Source organism: Oculina patagonica, chromosome 9 (genome assembly GCF_052425735.1).
Source record: "Oculina patagonica isolate OP01 chromosome 9, crgOcupat, whole genome shotgun sequence".
NCBI lineage: Eukaryota > Metazoa > Cnidaria > Anthozoa > Scleractinia > Oculinidae > Oculina > Oculina patagonica.
The window spans coordinates 11,194,263-11,220,667 of record NC_135766.1 but is presented as its reverse complement, the minus strand read 5'-3'; the positions used below and the strand labels follow the sequence as shown (position 1 = coordinate 11,220,667).

The window sequence follows — 26,405 nt, the reverse complement described above, 5'->3', positions numbered from 1 at the left end:
CTATTATTGTTACAATCCCACATCTGTCAAATCAATTGCTTACGTTTGTCGACAAAGGGTCACCAATTTTAAATGTTATTTAATTCAAACTTGCATCAAAACTAAGTAAAGCACGGTTTATATTTCCAAGCTTTCTTCTGTCACTGTTTGTGTGTTTGTTTCTCGGTTTATATGCAATTAGGAGTTGAAGTTTAAATTTGTTTTATGTAAGCAATAGAAACCGCGAGGAAAAATATTTATGGCAATTTAAAGTATTTCAAACGTTCTGCACTAGCCAATTTTAACGAGCAAAGATAAAACACCTTTCTCGTTCTACAAAGTGTTAAGACCACCGTTAAGCCGTCAAGTCATGAAAAATATACCTTTCTTTCCCTATAGCAAGAGTTAATTCCATTGACGAGCCGTCAAGCCGCCGTTTCATTATAATTGACCCTGCACGTTTTCGGTAGTTGCTTATAAAACGGTTAAGTTGACTGAGGAGCCGCGAAGAATATACCTTGCTCGTTCTACAAAGCATTAAACCCACTGAAGAGCCGTCGAGTCTCCGAGTCACGAATAAAAATCTACATTACTCGTTTAAAAAAAACGTTCCACTAAGATATTTACCTTCCTAAATCACATAATTATATAAATCCGACTTGAATTCACTGGCGAGACGCCGAGCCATTTCAGCAACACTAGTTTAAAAGCAGTTAAAGGTTGCTTTGTTTTCAGTGATTTCACGGAAAACGGTTACAGCAGATTAACGCTTAAAAAGAAATGACGAACATCTATTTAACAAGTTTTAGTATAATTTCAGAGGTGATTATAAGAATTGAAGCATTCTGATTTGTCGAGAAGCTCGGCTTATGAGGCTATATTCACCCCGCGCGAGGTGATTATAGCTTTGAAGGCTTGGCTACTTAGCCACGCCACCTTTGACATCCAGGCAAGTAAACATGGCCGCTTTTGCTGAATGAAAATTTCTTTGATTTGAAAGAAACCAGACCAAGTCCTGGATATTTTAAACACTGGGAATTTTTCAAATTAACTACCAAGGCTTTTGGACCAAAAATATTTTCAAGAGATGGTTCTCAAGGCATTAGAAATGATCGTAAACACGGCGAAACACGGCGGTTTTGGCGATCGATGAGAAACTCAGTCACATCGATTGAGCAAACATTATTTAGTTCTCTTCTCACCGGAGCTACTCATTTTCAAGAGGATTCGCACATTCGCTTAGAAGTCATCAGCAATTATACCTAAAAGGTAACGGACATCTATCTTTCTCATAGTGTTTGTTTTGTTCCGTTTTATTGCTTTAACTAAATAAATTCTGATTGCAATAGGGTTTTCCGATTTAGCGGAATTTCGCGGAATTTCACACCTATTTTCCGCGCTAAATGAATCTGTGAATTGAACTCAATTTTGATAACTTTGTTTTTGACTCAAAGTCACTCAGTACTTTTGTTCTGTAACGATGCGTAGTAGTAATAAGTTGGTCAGACTGCATTTATAGTAAAATATATAAAATTGTTTGATATAACGGCCTTCAGTCGAATGTCCTTTATTCGGAACAAACTAGTATCGACATCGTAAGCAAAGACTATCCGGGACCTCAGCTGGATATTCTATGAGGGTGAATAGTTTGAACCGCGCACGCATCCCGATACGAGTACATCGTTTCGCCCGATGCTGGGATATGATTTTAAAAAGAAGAACAGGAGCCATCTTATCTTTAAACTTAATGTAGTGTGCACGTCTCGGCTTCGACCGTACGAGTAAAGAAACCTCAGTTTACGCGGCCAAAACCGGATAGTTATTATTGTTATTTCCGTGAAAAGGCATCCGTTCAACGACGATAATTGCTTGAATGTCCACCAAACAGACGTGAACTTTAAAAAGGACGCCAATGCAAATCGAGTCTAACTTGATTAACAACGTGTGAAAAACACGAAAACTTTTTTCCTCGCAAAAACAGTTCTAGCGGTAATTAATCGTGAAAATTTAATTTATTATGCCCGGTTGAGTAATCAAATGCGTGTTAAAAGCTCGTGCTTCCTCGTGCTGATCGTCAGGGTTTCCGAACTACAAAACGCCCAGGCTAGTGCATTTCTCACTTTCCTTGTGTTTGGCAACCCTCAAGATGATGAGAGTCACTGGTTTTTAAAATGTTACAAACAAACCAGAGAGAAGCCAGAGGTCCGAGAGGAGCTGCTAAAATGGTACCTCAGTTTTGACAACTAAAAACTGATTTTTTTCAAAAGTTGACGGTAAAAAGACGTTTGACGTTAAATCACGTTGAGACGCTCCAGTCAGGGAACTGGCCATGGAAATCTTGTTTGTCTTGTTTCAGTTGAAAGAAATATTCCTTGCTCGAATTCTTTGTTGAGCAGAAACGTTTATAATGTACAAGTTAGAATGAAATAAACTGATTTGAGCGCTGTACTGATGTATTTGTAAAGAGCACGTTATCATGGCTCAAAAGTTTGTACTGAAGAAATCGCCATATAAAGGGTATAAACAACTCATTTTACTTATCATTTAAAGTCGGTTAAATGATTTTCACGTCCAGAAATTGATTTCTGTTGAAACGGGATATTCCACTTCCGCGGATCTTCCGCTAAATCGGAAAACCCTAATCGATGAATTAAACTGGTTTACACCGTATGCAAGCGAACACTTGTGTTTGCTGTTTTCTTGTTTGCTATCGTTATTTTTTTTAAGTTCTTGATGATCACCTCTAAAAATTATACTAAAACAATTATTCGCCTTAGGCTCAGTGATTATTGTTGAATAATCACTGAGCCTAAGGCGAATAATTGTTAATTAATCTCGTCGCCAAATACACTGGATCGTAAACAGGTCAAACGAGATAGATTATTATCATCAGCGAGAGCTAAATGGGAATGTACATACATAAGTAGAAGCTTGTTCGCGGAGTAAAACGAATGGTATTTGGGCGCAAATATCGACAACGAGAGAAACTAGTCTACTTTAAAGAAATCCCCAGCTGAGGATCATACAGGTAGGCGATATTGCACTTTAAAAACAGCAACTACAAAAATAACAATCAAGTCGACAAAAGGCCGCACAATTATCATTGAAAAATTGTTACCACTTTTGATGTCGATTTGAACTAAGCTATCTGAAAAAATTACTTGATTTAGTTTTTGAATAAATTATCAATCGATGGAAGGTATTTTTTCCTAATTGTTTTTCTTTTTCCTTCCTTTTTTCCCAGGAAATGTACGTTATTAAATTTGCTTTTTTGCACGCCCAGGATTAAAACCATTTTATGTGATTTTTAAACGGAAATAAATGACAACATACGGTGGAAATTTGCGACAGCTGGTATCACCATGCAATGGTTTATATCGAAGTATTATGGCATTTGTGTGAAATACTTCATAAAATTGAGCAACTTTTTTCCAAATTCATCAGTTTCTTAAATAAATTTTAAATAATATCTCCGAATGCTGTTATTTTGAAGTTTAGCTTTTTAACTTATTATCTTCTCTCTTTAAACTGATCTTTTTCAGCGGAAACTAAAAAGCTTGATGAACACTGTTGTCCTATACTGTGAAATCTTATTTCTGGTTTATTTCTTGGCAAAACTGAGGAAAACATTTAATCGCGCGATATTCCACATCAGTAAGTACCATTAATAGATAAGAAGTAATAATCGCTTTAAAATATATTTATATATATTGTGGTCAGTCTATTACTGTATATGATGTATTTATTTTTTATTTCCATTGAAGTACAAACGGTGCTTTCACCTTTCATGACGTTTTGCTATTTTAACTTTCCTTTTGGTTATTTGTTTCTTTCGAATTTTTATTTCGATCTGTAGTGATCTTTAATGCTGTGCTTATCAGTTTACACATACATGTTACTGAATTTTCACATTCAAAATTTTAAAACACAAAGGGAAATTTCTTATGAGCAAAGTATTCATTTGTACTTATTACATAATGAAAAAAAAAAGATAATGAAAAACTGATTCTCAATAGAGTAAGAGATGAGTATATTTTGAAGTTTTCAGACTCGAAATGATATATGGAGCCAGTTACCTAAGGTGGTGTACAAATCTAAATTGATATTGACGTCTTGTCAAGTCAATAGTTATACAATACAACGCCAAAGGTGCTAGAGTGGCATGACCTGTCTTATCATAACAAATCTGTGACACATTCGATTACCACTCGTTAATTTGTTTACTTTTGTCTCGGCTTAGATTTCCTCTGTTGATGAAAAGGGCAGGAATGGATAATTCCAATGTGATGACCAGCCTTCATACAGACAACTTCTCTGTTCCTAACAACAGAACAGATTTTTTTGGTAAAATCTATGTCTTTAGACCAATTAATCCCTCGGCCAAACTCGCACTGCTGTTGACTCTGGTTGCCATTGGGATAATAGCCTTTGTGGGAAATGTCCTTATACTACTCTTTCTGAAGACCAAGGATAGGGCGAATTCAATTGTGAGGACATGTTCATTTTTAATGAACTTTAAATTCTACATTAAGAGTTTAGCCATTTCAGATGTTCTATCAAGTGTAATTTCAATTCCTTATATAAGCCTCCAACTGTATCTTGATGTGTTGCAAAGAGGCTGGGCTTGTAAAGTGGGACGGTATTTGCTGTTTCTGTTTCCTTGTATCACCATTAACAACCTGCTGGTAATAAGCTTTGGGAAATATTTTTCAACCCGTCAAGTTCCTCCACGTTTATTCATTCTACTGTGAAAAGAATAGTGTTGTTTGCTTGGTTAGCAGGGTTTGTGGTTGCTTTATTTCCTGTCGCTACATACGACGGGATAAGATATGATTTAAACAGTACGTATTACACGGTGCTTTGCAGACCCAATAATCAATATTTTCCGAATAGGATTATCTTTTTGAGTTTTACTTTTTTGCAATACATTATACCAAGTTGTATTCTAATCAGACTAACTATATCGCTCATCATAACTGTATGGACGAGGGCAAGTAGAACCATCGATGTTCAGCGAGATAATGGTATCAGGTCAATGGTTAGAGCTGCTAGGGTCCGTAGTATATATACTGTTGTTTCTCTAACTTTTGCATTTGTTACTCCTTATCTATTGTACTTTGTTTATGTCGTCTGCCACATGGTGGCTCAGCCTCAGTCAAAGCTGGACTTTGAAACCGACCACGTCATCCACACTGCGAGTGTCATAATGGCTCTCTCAAACAGTGCAATCAATGTAGTAATATACCTTGTGCAAATGAAAGATTTTCGCACCTTTTTAAAGAGGAAGTTCATTTTAAGATTCTTCACTCATAACCAGACCATCCCGGTAGGGGGAGTAGGTGTAGAGATGCAACCACAAGGAAACCCTTGAAAAGGAAGACTTTTTAATAGAGAGAGATAAAATATCAATAAAGTCTTTGGTAACTAACCGCCATGAATCTTATATTATTATACAGGCGCGAGCGTTTTACTGGAAAATAAAACACTGCTAAAATCCATACAAAATTACATCCGGGACCGTAGTGGCGTATTTTCCATATCCTGACTAGTGAGGATATCGTTGGCGCCATTTCGCGCCATTGCACGGCTAAACTTTTCCAATCACTGGTTGAAAGATGGCGAGTGATAGAAAATTAAATGCCTTGAAGCGGACTTAAAACCGTTCACTAACGAGGAGCAAAATACCAACATGAAGAAGCAAACTTCACATGACTCAAACAATTCAAGGAATTTCTTGCAAAGTAGACCAAAGGGGGAATATTTAAGAAATTTCAGAAAATCATTCCGTTTAACCAAACAGCAAATAAAAAACGTGGAAGCAAAAGTTAACCACGTTAATGTTTGAGCTTTATACTTAACTTCAGAACTACATCGGCGATACATCAAACTCGGCTGCACACTAAAACTAAAAGAGCGTTCCACACTTACCGTTTAGCTCACTGCTACTTTTATCCAATATTAAATATAAAAGCTCAAGCTGCCACTGCCCATCCGTTACAATTGCAAAATTTTCGCATTTTCCCGCAGGCGTTTTCGCCAGGTAAAAATAACTTCAGCGAGAACCCGTCAATGCCAAATTGATGAGCCCGCTCCTTTAGCCCTTAAAACTCCGTCAGACGTTTTTTTTTAGCTCGGAAACTCCTTTATGAGTTTCTTTGTCCAACTGAACCCGGCTACGATGGCGGTCGATTGCAACCTCCTCGCCTTTTCGAAAAAAAACTCACGATCACTTTAATAATCCCGCTCATGGTCTGTCACCTCATGAATAACCAAGGCGCAGTGAAAAGGCAACAACAGTACGCCTTGTGGCCTCGATTACCAGCCTCTTCTGTTCTACAAATGAACCCCCGCTGCAGCTCGTAAAGATGGCAGGAAACTTTAAAATTGACTAAATTTTGAATTGGTGTGGTCATAGTTAGTAGAGGAGACTGGTTAGGAAACTCGGCGAACTTCAAAGTCTTCTCTACTAACTATGGTGTGGTTACTTCTGAACTGGAAATTTCCTAAGCTAGACATAAATTCAAAATACTGTTCTTTCTGAATTCAAACGTCCGTATAACGTCGGACCATGTCGGTTGTCGGTTAGAATTTATTTGCCGCTAATCGGTAATTTTTTTCCTCGTTGTCGGTAGTCGATAATATTTTTCGCCCTTTGTCGCTAGTCGGTTAACCCCATTCAGACCCTCTGAGTTTGCTTGTACGTCCGAGGGTTAAGCGGATTTCATGTTCAAAGCTTTAGCTTGCGTCTTCACAACAAATGGAAAGTTAAGCGGATTTCATGTTTAAAGCTTTAGCATGCGTCTTCACAGCAAACGAAAAGTTAAGCGGTATTTCATGTTCAAAGCTTAGTTCGCTTCTTCACAACAAAAAAAAAAGTGAAGCGGGATTTGATGTTCAAAGCTTTAGTTGCGTCTTCACAACAAATAAAATTTTAAGCGGGATTTGATGTTCAAAGCTTTAGTTCGCGTCTTCACAACAAATAAAATGTTAAGCGGATTTCATGTTTAAAGCTTTAGCTTGCGCTTTCACAGCAAATGAAAAGTTAAGCGGGATTTATGTTCAAAGCTTTAGTTCGCTTCTTCATAACAAATAAAAAGCGAAGGGGGATTTCATGTTCAAAGCTTTAGTTTACGGTGCCCATTAGGGGCCATGGTATTTCTCACTTTTTTTCAACTGGCGATTCGCCACTTTAAACTGGCGATCGCTACTTTGAACTGGCGATCGCCACTTTAAACTAGCGATCGACACTTTGAACTAACGATCGCCACTTTAAACTAGCGATCGCCACTTTAAACTAGTGATCGCCACTTTGAACTAGCGATCACCACTTTGAACTGGCGATCGCAACTTTAAACTAGCGATCGCCACTTTAAACTGGCGATTGGCTTCTTTGAACTGAGCGCCATGTGCAAAATTTCTTGAGTTAAAATCTTCGGCATTCAATTACATGTTCAACAGAGAACACCCTTCTTTTAATTCATTTTCGTATAATTCAATTGCGATGCGACAAGTCACGTGTCAAGAGGCGTGGGAGCCAGGCAATTCCTTCCTCATTATTTTGTGTACATATTCTGCAGCATATTTACATTTTTGCCTACAGAAATTCTGAGCAAGGAAAGAAAAAAGGATTAGGAGTTAAACATGAATACCATCAGCAAAATACTTAAATTAATTGGTTAGCATAAAGGCTATTTCTTCATTTCATTACAGAGAAAAAAACACGTTTTCTCTCACTAAATGATATGTAAAACGTTCTAATAATTTTGAAGTTTTCTTCAATTTGGAAGTGATTAGAAAAATGAGTTCAAATATCGTGACATTGATACTTTAAATAATGGAAAAAAGTTAATGAAAAACTGATATATTCAGTGAATATTACGAAACTATGTTAAAGTAATTTGTCAACATTTGTATTCTGGCTAATTAGACTAAATATATCGCTTATCATAACTTTATGGACAAGAGCAAAGAGAACCATGATGCTCAGCGAGATAATGGCATCAGATGAGTGGTAAGGGCTGCTAGGGTCCGTACTATATATACTTTTGGTGCTCTTACTTTTGCCTTTGTTATTCCTTATCTTCTGTACTTTATTTATGTCGTCTATTTCATGGTAGCTCAGCCAAAGATGGATTTTGAAACCGACCGTGTTATCCGCACTGCGAGTGGCATAGCGGCTCTTTCAAACAGTGCTATCAACGTAGTAACATACTTTGTATGAATGAAAGATTTTCACACTTTTTTGAAGACAAAGTCCATTTTGATTTTCTTCACTCTTAACCAGACTATCCCAGGACGGGAAGTTGGTGTAGAGACTTAACCACAGGGAAAGCTTTGAAAAGGAAGACTTAATAAAGAGAGAAAGAATACCCGTGAAGTCTTTGGTAACTAACCGTAATGTATCTTAAAATAGGAAACAAAGTTTAACCTTCTTCTTAAAATCCCGCCCAAAGAGCCATAATTTTTTTTACCACCTTCTCCCTTTAAGACGTTTTTAGCAAGAGAAGAACCCCCAAACCCCCTTCATTTTGTCCCCTCCCTCTTTCTCCAAGCTTACAATGTACCATTCTGTATTTTCAATCCCTATCTCGCTCATCAACAAAACTATTCCGGGCAATATGCAGGGGGGGGAGGGGAGGGTTTTTGTCACATTTGAACCTAGTAACATGATCTAGCTTCCGCGAGTCTCCTGTGGCGGTGGTACAGCGTCCGGCTGGTTTGCAGAAGGTCATAGGTTCAACTTATGTTGGAAGAACTTGGAGCTTTTTCCCGACTAGCTTGTGTCACTGACTGAATAATGTCTTACTTATTCTGGAATGTTTTAGCGATATATTACTTCGTTTCAGAGCCATAAGTACTGACGGCTTTTACCAGAAAATAGTCAAAACGCTGCATTTTTTTAGTAAAATCCCGCCCAAAGGGCCATAATTTTTTTTACCACCTTCTCGCTTTAAGACTTTTTAGCAAGAAAAGTTCTATCCTCGCTTCGGACCCCCGTAGTCCCTCCCTCACCCCCCTTCTATTCAGCACATCTAATTCGGCTACTGAAGGCAATATCGAGAGGTCGAGAGCAGTACATAGAGGTCAATATCGAGAGGGTAGATGTCCTTTTCCTCCTGTTATTCTTGATCGCAAAAAGGTTTGACAAAAATAAATCAAGAGTGCATTGGGTGTTTGTTAAGCAAAATTTTAACTAAAAAAGTAAGACAACCCAATAAACACGCACGAAATACAGATCCATTTTAACCCTGAGTTTATTTCTGCTTGCCAGGCATGCAGTTCCAAATCTGTTTCAGTATTAGTGCTAAATCTGTCCACAAAACAGCTTAAAATTGCGAGAAAATAAGTGAACGTGAGGTATACCAAAACACATGAGTTTGTCTGCATCTACTGTTAATACCTATCGCTGTTTGTTGATATTTCAGTAAATATTGTCTACACCAGTCATTGTGAAGTGAGCATTTCCTACTTAAATTTCGCAAAAAAACTATGAACTTTTCTGAAGAGATTGAGCACATTCTTTTCGCACAGCTTTTTCTACATCTACTGTTATTATCTATCGCCGTTTGTTGATGGTGATCTTGATGTTGATCCTGATCTTGATCCTGATCATGATTCCTCTGGGTCGCCTCTGACCACGCTTCCGACGCCGCAGTTCGCAACCCACACTATCTTCGAAGCCAACCTTCACACCCATTTTACACAGCCCCGCGTTGTTCAGATGCCTGTATTTCACTTCTTCTCTCATCTTACTTAGCCTGTGTACAGCCGCCCCCTCCCCTCAATAAAAATCGGGAAGGAGCGTCTGTGATTTACCGTTGATAATCGTGTTCCGGACCACGTGACTTTTTCTGGAATGTTTGGAAAATGATCTGATTGGCTATCACCAGTGGATCATTACATCATCGAAAGAACGCGTTTCGATTGGTTATAATTTTCGCGGGGTTTACATAATGGGCCTTCTCTGTATAGTCTATCACTTTTTTTCACACCAACAACCAAAATGTGAGATTTGTCATGAGTTCGTGTGTGCTTTGTGGTTTAGGTATCGTGAAAAATACGGATAAAAATCTTGTTGATGGACGAAGGGGCAATCCTTTTAACGTGCGAGAGGAATTGCTATCGTTAGAGTATAAAGTGGAAATTAATTCGCCGTACATTTGTAGAAATTGTCTGTCGGTGTTGAAGAAACGAAGGGCGCTCTCGACTTGAGTTCTCCAAGGTTCCCGTACCAAATTCTAAAAGGGACAGCTGCTTGCTTTCTAGCCTGTGTTACTCCAGGGAGACCCCACTGGCTTATGCAGTGGGCTTCGTCCACAGTTATCGCGACCAGAAACTTGCGATAATGCTCGCTTGAAAGAAGCTTGCGCCATCGCTCCACGCTTAACATTTTTTCAGGAGAAGCGAACAAGTACGTGAACGCTCCTTTTTCAACTTGCTTGAGTCGTTCTTCTGATTGCTCATCGTGAAGAGCAATTGCCGATAGGCCCAAAGATCGTAAGAATGCCACTTGGTCTTCCATAAGCGTTTTCAAAGGTGAGATAATAATTATTTTGCTGCCGCGTCGACAAAACAGCTCATCGGCAACGATTGGGGCTGCATAAAAGATTAAGGACTTCCCGTATCCAGTTGGAAGACTTGCATAGACATCCTTTCCATTGAAAAGTGCTTCTAAGCATTCCTTTTGCTCGTCGTAAAGCGAAGGAATTTTAAAAGTGTCGCAGACCCTCTCGAAAGCACGTTGTAAATTACTCGCATCGACCGCCATTTTGAAAATTTGAGACATAACAATGTGCGCCACGGAAATTTTGGTCAGCGTAAATCGTTTTTCATAATTTATGCAAAATTATTCCGGAACACGATTATCAACGGTAAATCACAGACGCTCCTTCCCGATTTTTATTGAGGGGAGGGGGCGGCTGTACACAGGCTAATCTTACTGGGCATATCGTTTTCGATAAAGCCTGAGAAGGAACGAGAGAGTTATCTTAGCTGTTGTGCCAGTTGTTCAAAGCAAAATTAAAGGGTCTTAATGGGGTCCGTTGGCCGTAAAACGGCCAAAAATTGGACATTTTTACCGTTAGCCGTAAAAGTTGTTAACCGAAAATAATCGGTAAGTAATTATAAATAAAACAGACTTGATCACTTCATTGTCCCACAATCGTCCTTAGACCGAAAAAAAGTTTAAAGTTTTAAATTTTAAAAACAGTTTAAATTAATTTTTAACTTTTGTTAGCCGTAATGGAAATAAGTTAACCGTTAGCCGTAAAAAACCAAAATTTTAACCGTTAACCGTAAAAGGCACATCCCGTTCAGACTCTTAATTAAGCTAGTACACGATAAGCGTCGATTTGTTATCCGTTTTTTTGGACTGTTCAGTAAGGTTGCTATTTTCTGTTCTCATGTTTTGACGTCGACTTATCTCAAATTCCACAAAACAAAAACCAAAAAACACTTTTTACAAACAAATTGAACCCTCGGTAAACGTTCAATAAATATGGGTTAGTATTTTTCAGCTTTTGAACAACTCGGCTCAGGAGTTCACTTCTGTTAGTACCCAACTTTTGCATGGATGCTTGAGCTTTAACTTTCTTTTTGGAGATTTTCTCTTTTGTTTTGTCTATAGAATCATTGGTCCGCATACTAGAATATTTGGCATATTTTAAACTTGGATCTGAAATGGTAACACCATTATGACGCTTTGAAACTAATTGCGAGACAAAATGGCGTTATACAACTTTACGATAAGTGGCTCATCTGAGTATAATTGATTTACTGTCAATTTTTTTCGTGATTACAAGACATAGCACATTAACGAGGGTCTCAATGGGGTCAACCGTTAGCCGTAAAATGGCTAAGAATTTAGCCGTTAGGCGTAAAAGTTGAAAAATTTTAATCGTTAGACGTAAAATATGTTATTATAAATAAACCAAGCTAGTTCACTTCATCGTCCCAGAATGGCCCCGAGATCTAAAATATGTTTTTCAGTAATGGAAATTAATCTTTACTTTTTTAAAACAATGAAAATTAACTTTTAACTTCTGTTAACCGTTATGGAAATAAATTAACCGTAGCCGTAAAAAAAGCCAAAATTCAGTTAATTGTTAACCGTAAAAGCCAGTACCCCATTGAGACCCTCATTAACCCTATTCAGACCGGGCTTTTTTGGACCTTCTCTGACCGGAGGATCTTGGATCCGCATCTAGGATTTCAAAACTTTTCCAAAATGCCAGAAAACCACCCAAAATTACTGCAAAGTATACAAAATTAATAAAACTGTGCTTAAAACCTTAAAAATGTAAAAATTAATTGCATTTAAGTTAATTTCCATTAATAAAAACACGAAAATTACAAATTTGGAAAAACATGCCTATCAGAATGCCGTTGCCATGGTGATGTCAAGTTCCTGACACAACATCCCACCCTACCAAATTATTCCCAGAAAAAACTGTAGATAAACTCACAAAGTCTGGCAGGGTTTGGTTGAATGCTGAAGAAGTTATAAGCGTTCAAAGTCAGCGCGGGCCTCAAAAGCCCCCCCCCCCCGGGTCTGAATAGGGTTAATACAAGCTGTACTTAGGAACTCATTACCTGGCAAGGAACTGTTCAATTCTTTTTCAACTTCTCGCATGGCTTTGTATGTGCAGTTCACTGACTTGTAGAAGAAATACGTTGTCTGGTGAAAAAACGAATGTTGTTTAAAAAGTGATTATTAAAAGAGTAAAAGATTTTTAAAACAGTTGACTAGTGATACAACAGAAGAACACTAAAAGAGAGGAATGAGATGCTACATTTGGTCTCACCACTGAAAGTGTGTTCTTACAACATCAACAACAAAAAACAAAACAAATGCAACATAATTACTTGCCTCCGTTGTATCATTTTGCGAATCCTCTGCCAGTTTGCTGGTAACCGTTACTTCTTTGGTGAAGCCTTTATTACCAAGATCTGCCTTCTTCAACATTGCACACATAGCATAAGGAGAGGATTGAATATCGCGGTTGAAAAAATTCACCTGCAAGGTTTCATCAGTTACGGTATCTGTGAAAACAAAGACAATGATGAAAATATTAATTTTCTGTTTGCCCGCTATTAGACTTTAACCAGAGTGTGAGCAGCCCTATTTTTTTATCGCGAACAGCTTTTTATAATTTTCAAATTTTTCCCCAAAGGAGAGTTAACATAGCGGATGTTGGATGTAAGTAACGAGAAAAAAGAAGAGAGGTCAGGAGAATTAACTTACCCACAGCAATGGACTGAAGGAAACCAAATACTAATTTTGACAATTTATAGCCACGACTGATACCATTTTTGAATCGCGATAAATATTTTTTTTCATAGCAAGAAAAACTTCGGTTAAGTTGGCAAAGCCTCAAGGTATGAGTGGTAGATAACGGACAATTCTCGTTTAGAAGTGGCTTGTTTACTGCACGGTAAATTCATCCGGGTGTGACGAACACGAAATTGCAGTTTGAGTTCATACATCAGAATAAAAGATCATGAATTTCCTTGTAAATCAGATATATACATTGGAGAATAACTTGAAAAAGATGAGTCCTACTGCACAAATTATGGCTAATTTTTAGATTAATCAGAAACATTTCGTACTCTTAAAAATTGTTTTGCAATACTCTGCCGGATCTGTTCAAAATCCGTTATTTATACAGGGAGCACTGTACTTATATTAAAGAACATCAGTAAACTTGGAATGTCGTTTTTTTTTCTGCATCGTTTAGAGCCTTGTTAAAGGACATTAATTTTGTGTAAACTACCACAGTTGAATCTTTTAAGATTTTCTAGCTGAATATATAAGCTCAGGCATAAACTTTCAGGAAACAAAATCTCATTTCCCGAATTTGCGAGCTGTTGTTTCCTTTCCGAAAATCATAGCTTGCGTTTTTCTATGCTCAAAACAATTTTTTTTCCTCTCCGTAGACAACAGGTATTATAATACCCATATTACGAAAGGTTGAGGTGACATTTCACCAAAGAAAATCTGAGGAGATAATAGGCCTTCCAAACATATATTCACCGAAATAAGCCGTTGGGTGCATGCCCCTGTTGAAACAACGCCGTTTTCTCGCAAGCGTTGCAATGTAGCATAACACCATCTTTACAAAATTTCGCCTTTGGCGCTACATCGCGTTTCAGGGCATTTTGACTAATGTGGTCGGTTTCTAAACCGCATTTCACTCGTTGCGAGTTTCCTCTTAAGTGTAGAATCTGTGAAATCTCTTACGTTTGCATGGAAAATGGAACAAGGGAAGTTCTCTTTGCAAGGCTATTGTTGGTAGCAAATGCTCCATAGGGGAGAAATATTGGGTGTCCACACAGTAGTTCTGTCAGAACGGTCGAAAAACAATACTGGCTACCCCTACTAAAATATGAACGGCAAGAACTAGATAATAAATTCATTTGAGGAATCAACTTCATAGGAATCAGTACGACCAAACCTACCTATTCAAAAACCCCACCCTTTGCTAAGTCAAAGTCTTTTCAAGGAAACTTCACTACGCTATTGAATTACACAATCAAAGCATAATAACATCTCGCTATTCGAACTTAAAAGTGTATACTTACTTGCTAGACCGTAAAGGTACGCCACTGCGGCTAACAACAGAACGCAACCACGGGACATTTCTAGTTCTTCTCGGGCTAAGCGTGAACGGCTTTTTTGCAACAAGTGCATTGAATACGCGAGCTGTTGCCGGGCTATTTATATAATTCGTAGTCTTAAAACAAAAAGCCACTCAGGAGTGATTGCTGTAATTAACGCCTCAATGTATGTTTGTGGTGGGATATTTAGTGAGTTATGAGTTGAGGTGAGTTTAATTTGAGTTGTTTGCGTTTAAAACTAAGTTTGTTGAGGTAAGTTTGAGTTGTTTGATTAAAACTAAGTTTAATTAGTTTGAGTTAACGATCTCTGTCTATTTTATATTTCCTAGGTGTTAACTGAATAACATTAAGGTGGTTAATATCGTGGCTATGTTTTATTAATTCACATTTATCCGTACATATTTTCAAAACAAAGTGCCTCGAATAGTTTCAATCAAACAACTTTCACAATCTTCTGTTATCGTGAAAACAAACAACAACCGAATTTGAATGTTAAAACAAATTTGTCTGATTGTCAGTTTCTCAAGACTGTTTTCCTGATCTAAAAGCTTTTTAAAACGTTTTTAATATCATGAAACAACTGTGGAAACAATGGTCGAATGTAAATTTAGAAACAGTTATGTTTGTTTGTCAGTCTCTCAAGATTGTCCTTAAATCTAAAAGCTTTTAAAAAGTTTAATTTACCCTAAACAACTGTGAAAACAACGATCCGATGTGAATGTTTAAACAATTTTCCATGTCTGTCGGGCTCAGTTTATGTATTCTGAATAAATTATTAAGGGAAAATTAAGAACCAGTTTTACAGCAAGGCGCCCGAATGTGTGACCACTTTTAATTTATTCACATTCTTTCGTGCAGATTTAATCCAATCAGAAGTCAACTGCAAGCTATCCACGGCTTTTGATTGGATTAAATCTGCACGAAAGAATGTGAATAAATTAACAGTGGTCACACATTTGGGCGCCTTGCTGTAATTAGCGGGGATAGATCAGAACTTAGGTACTGTTCCATTTCATGTTGAAAATCGCTGTTTATTTACAAACCTAAGTACTTGAGCTTTTCTAATAAGAAAGTCTCTTGCAGGAAAAACGAATTAAAGTTAAATGACGCGAGAACAAACAATATATTCAGTTCTGCAGGAAAGCGAATTAAGAGCAAGCTCTTTTCGTCTTCTCACGTTTGCTCTAAGCTTAGAACCTTTCGCAAACAAGAAGAGAACTTCTTTAAAATGGGGAGCCTTTTCAAAAAATGTAAACTTGTGGTTGTCTTTCATAGAATTTACTCTAGTGATTTTTCTTAGTTGGTAAAGATGGGTTGGTTTAACAAGTATTTCTAACGAGATACAACGGAGGACCACCTTATACGTTAAACAGAGGAAAAAAACATATTTATAACACAGCTAGCAGAGACGCGCAATGAGATTCAGTATACGTAAGCGTATACGGAATACAGAGGAAAATTTTACACGCTGTGTTTTCTGAAAGCGATAAAATCTTATCTTTGGTTTATGGTAAGCAAATCCTGCCAATATGTTTTTAAAGGATACGAGCTTCAAGGTTAGCTATTTCTTATTAAAAAACGGAGAGGAAAATAGAAAATAAATTCGATTTTGCCGTAAATCTTGTTTATTTGCTTTTCTTCATTCAAACAACAGCCAACGCGCGAGTCTCTAAGGACAAAAATCATTTTTACGGCTCTAACGTGGAAGAACCATGAATGAAAAAATTTAGATGAAATTAAAACTAGCAATCAAAGGAAAATTTTGTGGCGCGCCGTTTGTTTCATAATTATTTGTACATGTGGAACTGAATACTATGTGTGGTTATATACCTTGAAATATATTCCAACTTGACATCATTTTACTGCTTTAATGGCTGAATACTACCGTATGAAAATTCTACCATGATATCAACTTACTTTCGCGATGCAATAAATACCTTATTGTTACTTATTTTCGCGGGAACTTAATTTCGCGAAAATGAAACGGCCATATTTCGCGGCACCTAAATTTCGCGATTTGGCCAAAAAATACGTTAAAAGGAACTAAATTTCGCGAAAATTGTCAAAATACTAGCTGGTCTAAGTCTCACAATTGGCACAACTGATTTTAATTTTCCTCATCAATAGTTTCCAATGACACTAAACAAAACCATATAACAAAACGAAACTTAAAACAGTTTATTCCTTTTTTGTTACAAAGTAGAGCTAATTTGACGACTTAACCAAGATAATTAGTGATACTTATTTACTACCGTGATGAAATAAATTCTACCTTGATATCAATTTACTACCGTAATGGAATAAATTCAACCTTGATATCAATTTACTACCGTGATGAAATAATTTCAACCTTGATATCAATTTACAGCCGTGATGAAATAAATTCAACCTTGTTATCAATTTACTACCGTGATGAAATAAATTCAACCTTGTTATCAATTTACCACCGTGATGAAATAAATTCAACCTTGATATCAGTATACTACCGTGATGAAATAAATTCAACCCCAAACTCCCAGCTATTATAAATGCAGATTTACCGCTGGAAGCCGAGTATTTTTTAACCGCGTCAGTCAACAATAAACCGGTATTTCTATGCATAAATGCTTCTGAAAGAAATATCCGTGTCTCTTGTGCTTAGAAATGGACTTTTTCAACTCTGATCATTCATAAATAGGCGCCAAGCTTAAACGATGTTCATTTCACAATAGTTTAAATTTTACTCGAGCTTCTGTATCTTTCCGTCTTTCATTGCTGATAACGCGCATTCTCCCTGTAGACACAATACTTCGTTTGGCTAAAAGGTAGGCGAAAAGATTTAGAGGAATATTTAAGAGTGAAATAGTTAAAGATAGGCACTTTAAGAATTCCTTAATTTGCATATTCGTGAAAACAGCCAGATAACACGAACAGTTGAAGTTATGTCTCACAGGTGTTTTCACTAGTATAAGACCGTTCTATGACATTCTTGCATTCCTAGTAATTTTTAAAGAAAAATTAAGAACGACTCTGTTACGGAGTGGGCAATTTCTTAAACAGTGATTTGGAAAATGCGAGCAACAGAAATTCTTGTGAAACGAATATTGAATAACAACAGCGTATAATCTCGACAACAAAGTTGCCGATATAAAAATTTGGAAAAACGATTGTACGCTCAAAAATCGCCACATTTTTGGCAAAGATCATGTATTTGTATAAGATAAGCAAAAAATACATAAAAACTGCTTATTTTAAACGACCGTAACCCTTTCATGTTTCTCCCGATTATGTGCTGTTAAATTAGCTGATCCGCTGAAATAACGCTGAAATGGCCAATTTACTAGAGATTCTATAATTTTTTATTCTTATTATTCCCCAATTCTTTTATTAAGTGAATCAATTCACCAATGAACAAGCTTTGTTCATGGTAAATGGTTAGTTCTAAATCGAGATAACAGTGGAGTTATAAGCCTTTCATTTGGTAGTAAATTTGAGGCTGTTCAAAACATCGTTAACATACCTTCGAACTTCTTGGCCTTTGATCATTCAAACTCAACATTTGCCGATTCTATTTTGATAAATTGAAGGAAGAAAGATAGTCCTTTATAACTGTACCAAGTATATGATCGAGAAACTGTGTCGAAGTAACAAGAACACCTTCGATCTGCCATGTTGGCGGGCCGTCACGGACGCTTAAAATCGGCCTTCTCGATATTTTCCAAAAATAAAAAGAATTGAAACTTTTTAATATCTGTTTGGTAGTTAGGACCCTAACTTCAGCGAAATTTCAGCGAAATCGGTGAGGTACGGTGGCCTGCCAAAGTTCGAATATTACAGACTATGACACTTGAGTCTTCTTTACAAAGTCTAAGCTTTGGCGCTACAACGTTTTGTAGGCCATATGTAGCTAACGGCGTCGGCCGTTCATAAAACATAAACGTATGCACTCGATGAGAATTTCCTCTTTAAGGAGTTTGCTATGTTTAAGAATAAAAAGGAGTTTCCACTTTAAGGAGTTTCCTATTTTTTAGTAGAATCTGTGAAATCCCCTACAAAATAGAACAAAGGAAAATGTCCTTGCCAGGCTCTTCTTGGTGGCAAATGCCCCCATGCATAGTTCTGCTGCAAGGGTCGCACAACAACTGCAGTTCAGCAAGAATATATAATGGCTACTCCCACTAGAATGAGAACAGCCAAAACTAAGGAAAAAAGTTATTTTGAGCAATCAACATCCTTGGAATCCTTACCAACAAACGTGCTTATCCAAAACCTTCCGCCTTTTGCAAAGGCCTCCTTACACAAACAACATACACAACGTTTCTCCTTGAAAACACTTCTAGAGAGCTCAGAAAACTTTTAATAGTTCAAGAGACTTCCTTTCCCTTTTGAATTTACGAAAGCGGAAAATCACGAGTCCTTGATAATGCAATTTATAAGTATATACTGGCCAGACTTCAAAGGGACGCCATTGCGGCTATCAACCGAACGCAGTCTCGGGGCATCTGTAGTTCTTCTCGGGGAAAGCGTGGACGTTCTTCATAGCAAAAAAGTGTAACGAATACAAGAGCCTCTTAGATTGAAGCGCTGCTGGGTTAGTTTTAGTAATTATGAAAGGACGGTGTCGTCTCAAAAACACAAAGTCACTCAGGAATGACGAATGCTATTCACACCTTAAAAGTCTCAAGTTTCGTTTACCAGGGTTGGCTATTACTGAATCAAACCGAAGTACGAGCTTAGGTGAGTTTGAGTTGAATTTGAGTAAAGATTGAGTAAGTTTGAGTTGCCTTTTTCTGTAGTTACAGCTTCCGTAAGCAGACGGTGCTAAAGGGGTGGGGGGGGGGGGGAGGGGATTAATGGGTTTTAAAGCATGAACGGAAAAACTGTAAGCAAGCACCGAACGCGAATGCCGGTCGGTTGTTTCCGGAGGTAAATTTCATGGCACAGTTGTCCTTTATAAAAAGCTTGGTGAAAAATTTATGATACCATGAAAAACTGTGGAAACAAGAGCCGGGAGTGAATGTTAATGTGAACTCTTAAGAAAACATAATGTCGGATGATCAGATCATCGATGATCATATTTATGTCTAAAAGCTTTTAGTGTTAAAAGGTTTACGATCACTGGAGGAAACTGCAAACAAACGCCAGAAATAAATGAATGTGAATGCTAATACAGGTTGTTCCGGATTGTAAATTTCCCACAAGTGTCTCTTTAAAAGCTTATTAAAAGTTTATGATACGACTTGATTTCACAGCTGCTATTCTCGTGAAAGGTTTGGCAATCCACAGCTAATCAAAACAGCTAATCTGTTGTGAATAATCTACGAAAGGAAACTAGGGGAAAAAATTCTTTAAGTCGGGGATAGGAGGGCTGAGAACTTGCGAAGTGCCCCTTTTCAGTTGAGAATCGTTGTTGATTTATTGACTTGTATCACTATTCTAATTAGAAAGTCTCTGACAGGGAAAGCGGTATTTAAGTTAGCGACATGAGGCAAGAGCTAACAGTAGATTCTACAGAAAACAAAAACAATTTCTTTTTCGCTGATTAATTTTTGTTCCAAGCTAAAAGCCTTTAAAGTAAATATTAATTCGAGATTCTTTGTTCTAAATGGAACACAAACACGTAAACAAGAAGAGAGAACTTTTTTTAAAAGGTTAAGCCTTTTATTAGATCATCTGAAACTATTGACATTTTTAATTGCGCATAAAATCAGTTCAGTGATTTCTCAAATCTGATATGCATATCAGTCCGAAGACTTTTTTCTATGTAACAGTTGATAACTGGTTTTGTTGTTCGATGGATTATACGATTTTAACGATTTTACGTATCGTTTTAACTCCACATTTTATACTTGTTGTTAGATAATTGTAGGTTGATGTCCCCAATTAGCATACATTGTATGCTAGCGATTTTGACACGTTTATTAAGTTTTCATCTTATCTTATCTTATCTTATCTTATCTTATCTTATCTTATCTTATCTTATCTTCTCATCTTATCTTATCTTATCTTATCTTATCTTATCTTATCTTATCTTATCTTATCTTATCTTGTCGTATCTTATCGTATCGTATCGTATGTTATGTTATCTTATCTTATCTTATCTTATCTTATCTTATCTTATCTTATCTTATCTTATCTTATCTTATCTTATCTTCTCATCTCATCTTATCTTATCTTATCTTATCTTATCTTATCTTATCTTGTCGTATCTTATCGTATCGTATCGTATGTTATGTTATGTTATGTTATGTTATCTTATCTTATCTTATCTTATCTTATCTTATCTTATCTTATCTTATCTTATCTTATCTTATCTTATCTTATCTTATCTTATCTTATCTTATCTTATCTTAATTTGAACAGCCGACATGCATTCCGGTTCTACTTCATCAATGTCGTTCCACATGCTGCTGGCAATTTATTGAAAAAAAAAAAAAACTTGTATCGCAAAAACCGATCGACATTAAACGTAAAAATTTCATTCATTTTGCCCGACTATGTCAAGTAATCATTTCAAAAATTCCTTTTTTGCAACAAAGAATGCCGAGGCTCGAGCATTTCTAACTTTGTCGTGATTGGCAACTCTTTGACAGAATGAAGAGAAGCACTCGCTTTTTTTACGTTACAAACAACACCACTTTGAATGGATCATTTTAAATTTATGCGCAACGAGAGTATCTTTTTTGTTAGCATCAATCGAAATAATTAAATGATTTAAACTCAAGGGAATTTTATTGTTCTTAAAATTGGCAAGTTCTTCTTCCGCAGATCTTCTGCTAAATCGGAAAAGCCTAACGAATTACAATGGGAGACTCCCTTATACCGTTAACCACAGAAAAGACATGTTTTGTTCATTGGAAAGATTAGTAAATTAGGAGCTATTGCTCAAAGGTGAAAAACGTGAGGCAAGAGCTTACTAAAGACTTTACAGAAGACATATACAAGCTCATTTTGTCTGGTCACGTTTGCTTCAAGTTAAAAGCCTACCAAGCAAATATTTAGTCGAGATGCTTTATTCTGAATTAAAAACAAACACGCAAACAAAAAGGAAGCTTCTTTAAAACAAGAAACCTTAAGCTTTTGAAAAATGTAATATAGTAGTTGTGACTTTCACAGAAATAACACTGGAAATCTAGTAACTTTAGTTGGATACGATGGGTTAGCCGTTTAAAGTATTCCAGTGAAGTGCGATAAGAGACTACCTTCCTATACGTTAATAAAACCACAGAAATAAAGAGAGGTTTATTTCAATGCAAAGGTGAAAACTTAGTTCCAAAGATAACTTTTCAAACCGCGAAAAACATACTTGGTCTGCCTTTGGTGATCGATGCAGCCATAACTTAAATCTTAAATTCTTTTTAACAGGTTCACGATCACTTGACGAAACTGTAAACGAGAAAGGTTGTCGGAAGAAAGCACAAAAGCGCACGCGACAAGACCGAAAGGTAGAATGGGTAGAAGTTCAGAGCTACTGCATGTGCGAATTTGCATGTTTTCTTTCTCTTCAGACACGTCGAAACAAGGTACTTTTAGCCACGCTGAGTTTAAAAAAAATTTTCAAAACTCAGACATATGCGACAATAAAATTAAAGCTTCAGAAAAAGGCCTCCTGCGAGGAAAAACAAAATCGTCTCGTGCAAAAATACAAACTTTAGGCCAATATGCAAAATTCAAGTGAATACCCAGACAACCTTTCGGTCTTGTCGCGTGCACTTTTGTGCTTTTTTTCCCACAACCTTTCTCGAATTAGCTGTAAATGAATGTAAAAGCTAATGCATGTTGCTCCGGATTGTAAATTTCTCACGATTGTCTTTTAAGAAGTTTTTTTTATAAAGAATGGAAATCATAGTGTTTTTAACAAGTGCGATAAATCAGCTTGATGTTAAAAGTTAGCCAAACGATGCTGGAAGTGCCTTGAAGCTTTAATTTCACAAATCTGAAATGCGAAATATTATTTTCATCCCGAAACACCAAAAACGGCCAGTTTGAAACTTAAAATGTACTTCGAGGTTCTTTTATGAAAACGCCACCACGTAGATTCAGCTTAATGCTTATGGGCTCCCGCCTTAAAAGAATCAAATGAGTTCCTTACACGGGGAACACAAAATGGGGATTTTTTGGCCCTTGTGATGAGATGCCACCACCACGTAGATTAACCATTATTTTTACTCCAGAAATACCAGAACCGGCCAGTTTGAAACTTAAAATGCACCTGGCATTTGTCCGTAAGATTTTTTTTGGATATTTCATCATCGTTACACCAGTAATGTTGACGAACAAAGAATAACTGGTACAACCCTAAATAGATTTTACCAATCAAATTGAAATCTCTATGAAGTCCAAAATTACTTGTCATTTTTACACTAAAAGAAGTCACATGTACCGTATTATTGACCTTTTGAGACAAAAGCTTTTTTTCTATGGGTAAAAGTTTCCCTTTTTGATTTATCTCCGTGCGTCAAGTCGACAAAAGATATACGACTTTCAACTCTTAACAAAGTGTTAGAGCCCCCTTCAATCGACATAATGCGTTTAATAATTAGTTCTTATTAAGCGAGCAGGAGTTATGGAAGAATCTGGACCGAGATTGAGCGAAAGCAGAGGTCTGTGCCTACTACTTCGCTCAAGATTCTCCCAACGACGGGGCTCTTTTAATAAAATATTATTATACGGTCAAACTAGATTAATGAGGCCAGTTCGCAATGACACGGTTTTGCTTGCTAATTAAACCTAGAAAGCAAAACAAACGAGCGACAGCAACTTTTAAACACACTTTATTAAGCTTACAACACTTTCGAGTTTAAGTCGTCCATACATTGAACGATAAATATGTACAGTATTTAAATAAAGATGACGAAAGAATCTGGAGAGATCAATGCAAGGAGACGGACACCTTTCAAAATGCCTTCATATATACCTTGCCTATGGTCTACGACAGGGGCCAACCCGGTAAAAAGTAACAATCCATGTTTCTACAGCAACTTGGAAATTAATCAAAGAAATTCATTTGGATACTTTATTTTTCCATAACACTTCCTAAAAGGTATACAGAAACCGTTAATAGCACGAAAACGCTTCTTTGATATTTCACAAAATATATGTAAAAAGAGAATTCTTCTTAACCCTTTTCAGACCGGGGGGGGGGGGGGGGCTTTTGAGGCCCGCGTCGACTTTGAACTTTTATAACTTTTTTAAGATTTAACCAAACGCTGCCAAACTTTCTGAGTTTTCCTAAAATTTATCTGGCAATAATTAGGTAGGATTGGATGATGTGTCAGGAACTTGACATCACCATGGGAACGGCATTTTGACAGGCATGTTTTCCTTGATTTGTAATGTTGCGTGTTTCTGTTAATAAAAATCAACTTAAATGAAATTATTTTTACATTTTTACGGGTTTAAAGCACATTTTTATTTATTTTGAGTACTTTGCAGTGATTTTGGGTGGTTTTCTGGCATTTTGGAAAAAATTGAAATCCAAGATGGCGGATCCAAGATGGCGGCTGTTTGACATCACGATGTAATTGTCACGTGATGCGATGTCACCATCCCACGTGACGTATACCAAAAGAAAGAGTTTCGGATATACAATACATCCTATAAGTTTCATGGTGATTGCTTAAATATTCTGGAAGTTACATTGGGAGGGGGGGGGAGCTTCCGAAGCCCCCCCCCCCGCCTGTCTGAGAAGGTCCAAAAAGCCCGGTCTGAATAGGGTTAAGATGCTTATAAAAACCTCAAGTTTACTTTAATATAAAGGGTCAGTTTCCGTCTCTATCCAGACCAGGCATGTTTATTATGCCACATAGGTCGTATCGTATTGGACTTCCCTTACAGTCAGTAACAAAGATATTGGTATTAACACTTATTTACTCGAGTATAAAATAATATCAAAAGTTATTTATAGAAAATTTCAGATGGTTTGCTTCTGACGTAATTAACAGTACTGATACTCTTGGAGCCACGTGCACGTGGGGCTTGGCGACGAACAATGAAGCGGAAGGAAAGGGATTAAGAACCTGGGCAGAAGCAACAGGACAGGACAGCCTGGACATGGCTGGAGGCAGAGATCTTACAACCAGTTCTCCATCGGAAGAATGGTTAAATGATGATGATGCTGATGATGGTAAACGCTTGGTGTAGTAATTTATTATTAGGAAACGCCTCTACAGCGACCTCAAATTTATACAACTTTCTGCAATCCCATAGCACTATTTAAAAGTCTAAACAAAATTATGATTTCAGCAATACAACTGATTACGTCAACGCAAACCACCGGCTTGTCATTTATATTAGGAATTCTAAGTTTTGTGGCATTGTGGCTACTTTATGCAAGTTATCTCAAGTAAGTATACAGTATGGGGCCCAGTTCTCGGCCGGGTCCGGTTCTCGGCCACTTTGTGTTCAACGCGTTTTTTCACGCCTCAGTTGAATTAAAACAAAAAGTTATTTACATCCAGCGAAAGACTGATTCTTGTGCTCTAAGTATCTTCAGTTTGATCCTTCAACCCGCTATAGAAAGCTCACACGTCGAGTTTACGCGGAGGTAGGTTAATTTGTTTTCCCGAAATCTTGTTTGTTTACGGCTCCTTGAAATTCTTGGATGCAGTTAAATTCGTATTTTATCCGAAAGCCCCAACCAAAAGAGCTAATTTTTTGCATGTGAAACGTAAAATAATTCAGCTTTCTGCTTAAGTTAACTTTTCGTTGATTCTTTGTATTTTTTTTGGTCTTAATTTACTTCGGAATTTTTCCGTGCGACTTTTGCGTATTTTCCAGTTCTCGGCCACCCTGCTCGCTATCACAGCTTAGCGCTTTGGTTTTTAATATAATTTCATCTACTGCAGCCAGAATAAAAGAAAGAAATGTTTTAAAAATAAAGTTCAATTAAATCTCTAAGTTTTGAGCTGACTCTTGTCTTGTTTATTATTTCTACAACACCTAACTCTTTCAAGACCTTTCCACTGCAAAGTAAACCGTCTAAATGCATTGGTCACACAACACAATTCTGCGGTTTTGCAAGAACCTGCAAATAGGCAAGCAACTAGGCGCGTTAAAAACCTTCCTTTCTAAAGTAAAACAAAGCCTCATAAAAATAATTTGGGACCGATATAACATAAATAAGTTTACAGAGTGATTTTATGACTGTAAAAATTAATTGAGCCTTTTTATACGGAAATTACGCATAAGCTTTTTGGTGGCCGAGAACTGGGCCCGTGTGGCCGAGAACTGGGCCCACAAAAGGAGATTTTATTTTTATTATTGTTCGGGATAATTAATTATTAACCGGTCGATAGCTTTACACCAAAAAGCTGAATACTTACTTACTTACTTACTTACTTACTTACTTACTTACTTACTTACTTACTTACTTACATATATATTCGGACCCCCTAAAGAATAAAGTTAAGTTAAAAATACCAAAACTCAATGGAATATTTGCCTTATATGATATACTGGCTATTTTCATCTATTGTTATGCAGGTGTTTATTTTCTCCCCATGTCGAGCTAGTCTTTCTATGAACTTCATATTTAAACTGTTTTGGGCTTATCGTGCACCTGCCAGTTCTCCCCCTCCCTAAAGCTTCTGTCAGGGAGCTTACCGTGAAGCAACTAAGAGTGACAAAAGACAGAAAAAATTCCCATTAAAAATGTAGAAATGATGACGAAAAACTTCATTAAAAAATGATAGGTTATTTCAAGCAGCAAGGTCGCAAAAAGCATTGTTATTCAAGGATGAAGAAGTTTAAACTCTGTTTTGTAAATGTAAGATACATCGTGGTTAGTTAACAAAGCTTTCATGGATTTTCTTTCGCTTAGGTATTCCTTT

General features: G+C 36.9%; 1 protein-coding gene and 1 pseudogene across 2 annotated transcripts; one reads left to right on the top strand and one right to left on the bottom strand.

Annotated features, from left to right (window-relative positions):
* The first annotated feature begins 4,247 nt into the window (after positions 1-4,247).
* Positions 4,248-5,350, top strand: LOC144666589 (putative G-protein coupled receptor 19; annotated as a pseudogene).
* A 3,867-nt stretch (positions 5,351-9,217) lies between these two features.
* Positions 9,218-14,694, bottom strand: LOC144665802 (uncharacterized). Of its 2 annotated transcripts, XM_078527103.1 has the most exons (5): positions 14,560-14,694; positions 12,848-13,020; positions 12,571-12,655; positions 10,905-10,943; positions 9,218-9,717 (listed from the first exon to the last, which is right to left on the bottom strand). In XM_078527103.1, coding segments are annotated over exons 1-5 (408 nt in total). In that variant the 5' UTR covers positions 14,669-14,694; the 3' UTR covers positions 9,218-9,715. The 2 variants fall into 2 exon arrangements, with proteins under 2 accessions (XP_078383229.1, XP_078383228.1); XM_078527102.1 differs by lacking the exon at positions 9,218-9,717 and having other exon boundaries at positions 10,191-10,943.
* Positions 14,695-26,405: the final 11,711 nt, after the last annotated feature.

Coding starts and splice junctions, on each gene's coding strand:
- LOC144665802 (XM_078527102.1), bottom strand. CDS start 14,668: ATGCACTTGTTGCAAAAAAGCCGTTCACGCTTAGCCCGAGAAGAACTA. Junction 12,656..12,847: donor CGCAAAATGATACAACGGAG/GCAAGTAATTAT, acceptor TTTTTTCACCAG/ACAACGTATTTCTTCTACAA. Junction 10,944..12,570: donor ATTGAACAGTTCCTTGCCAG/GTAATGAGTTCC, acceptor GTTCCTTCTCAG/GCTTTATCGAAAACGATATG.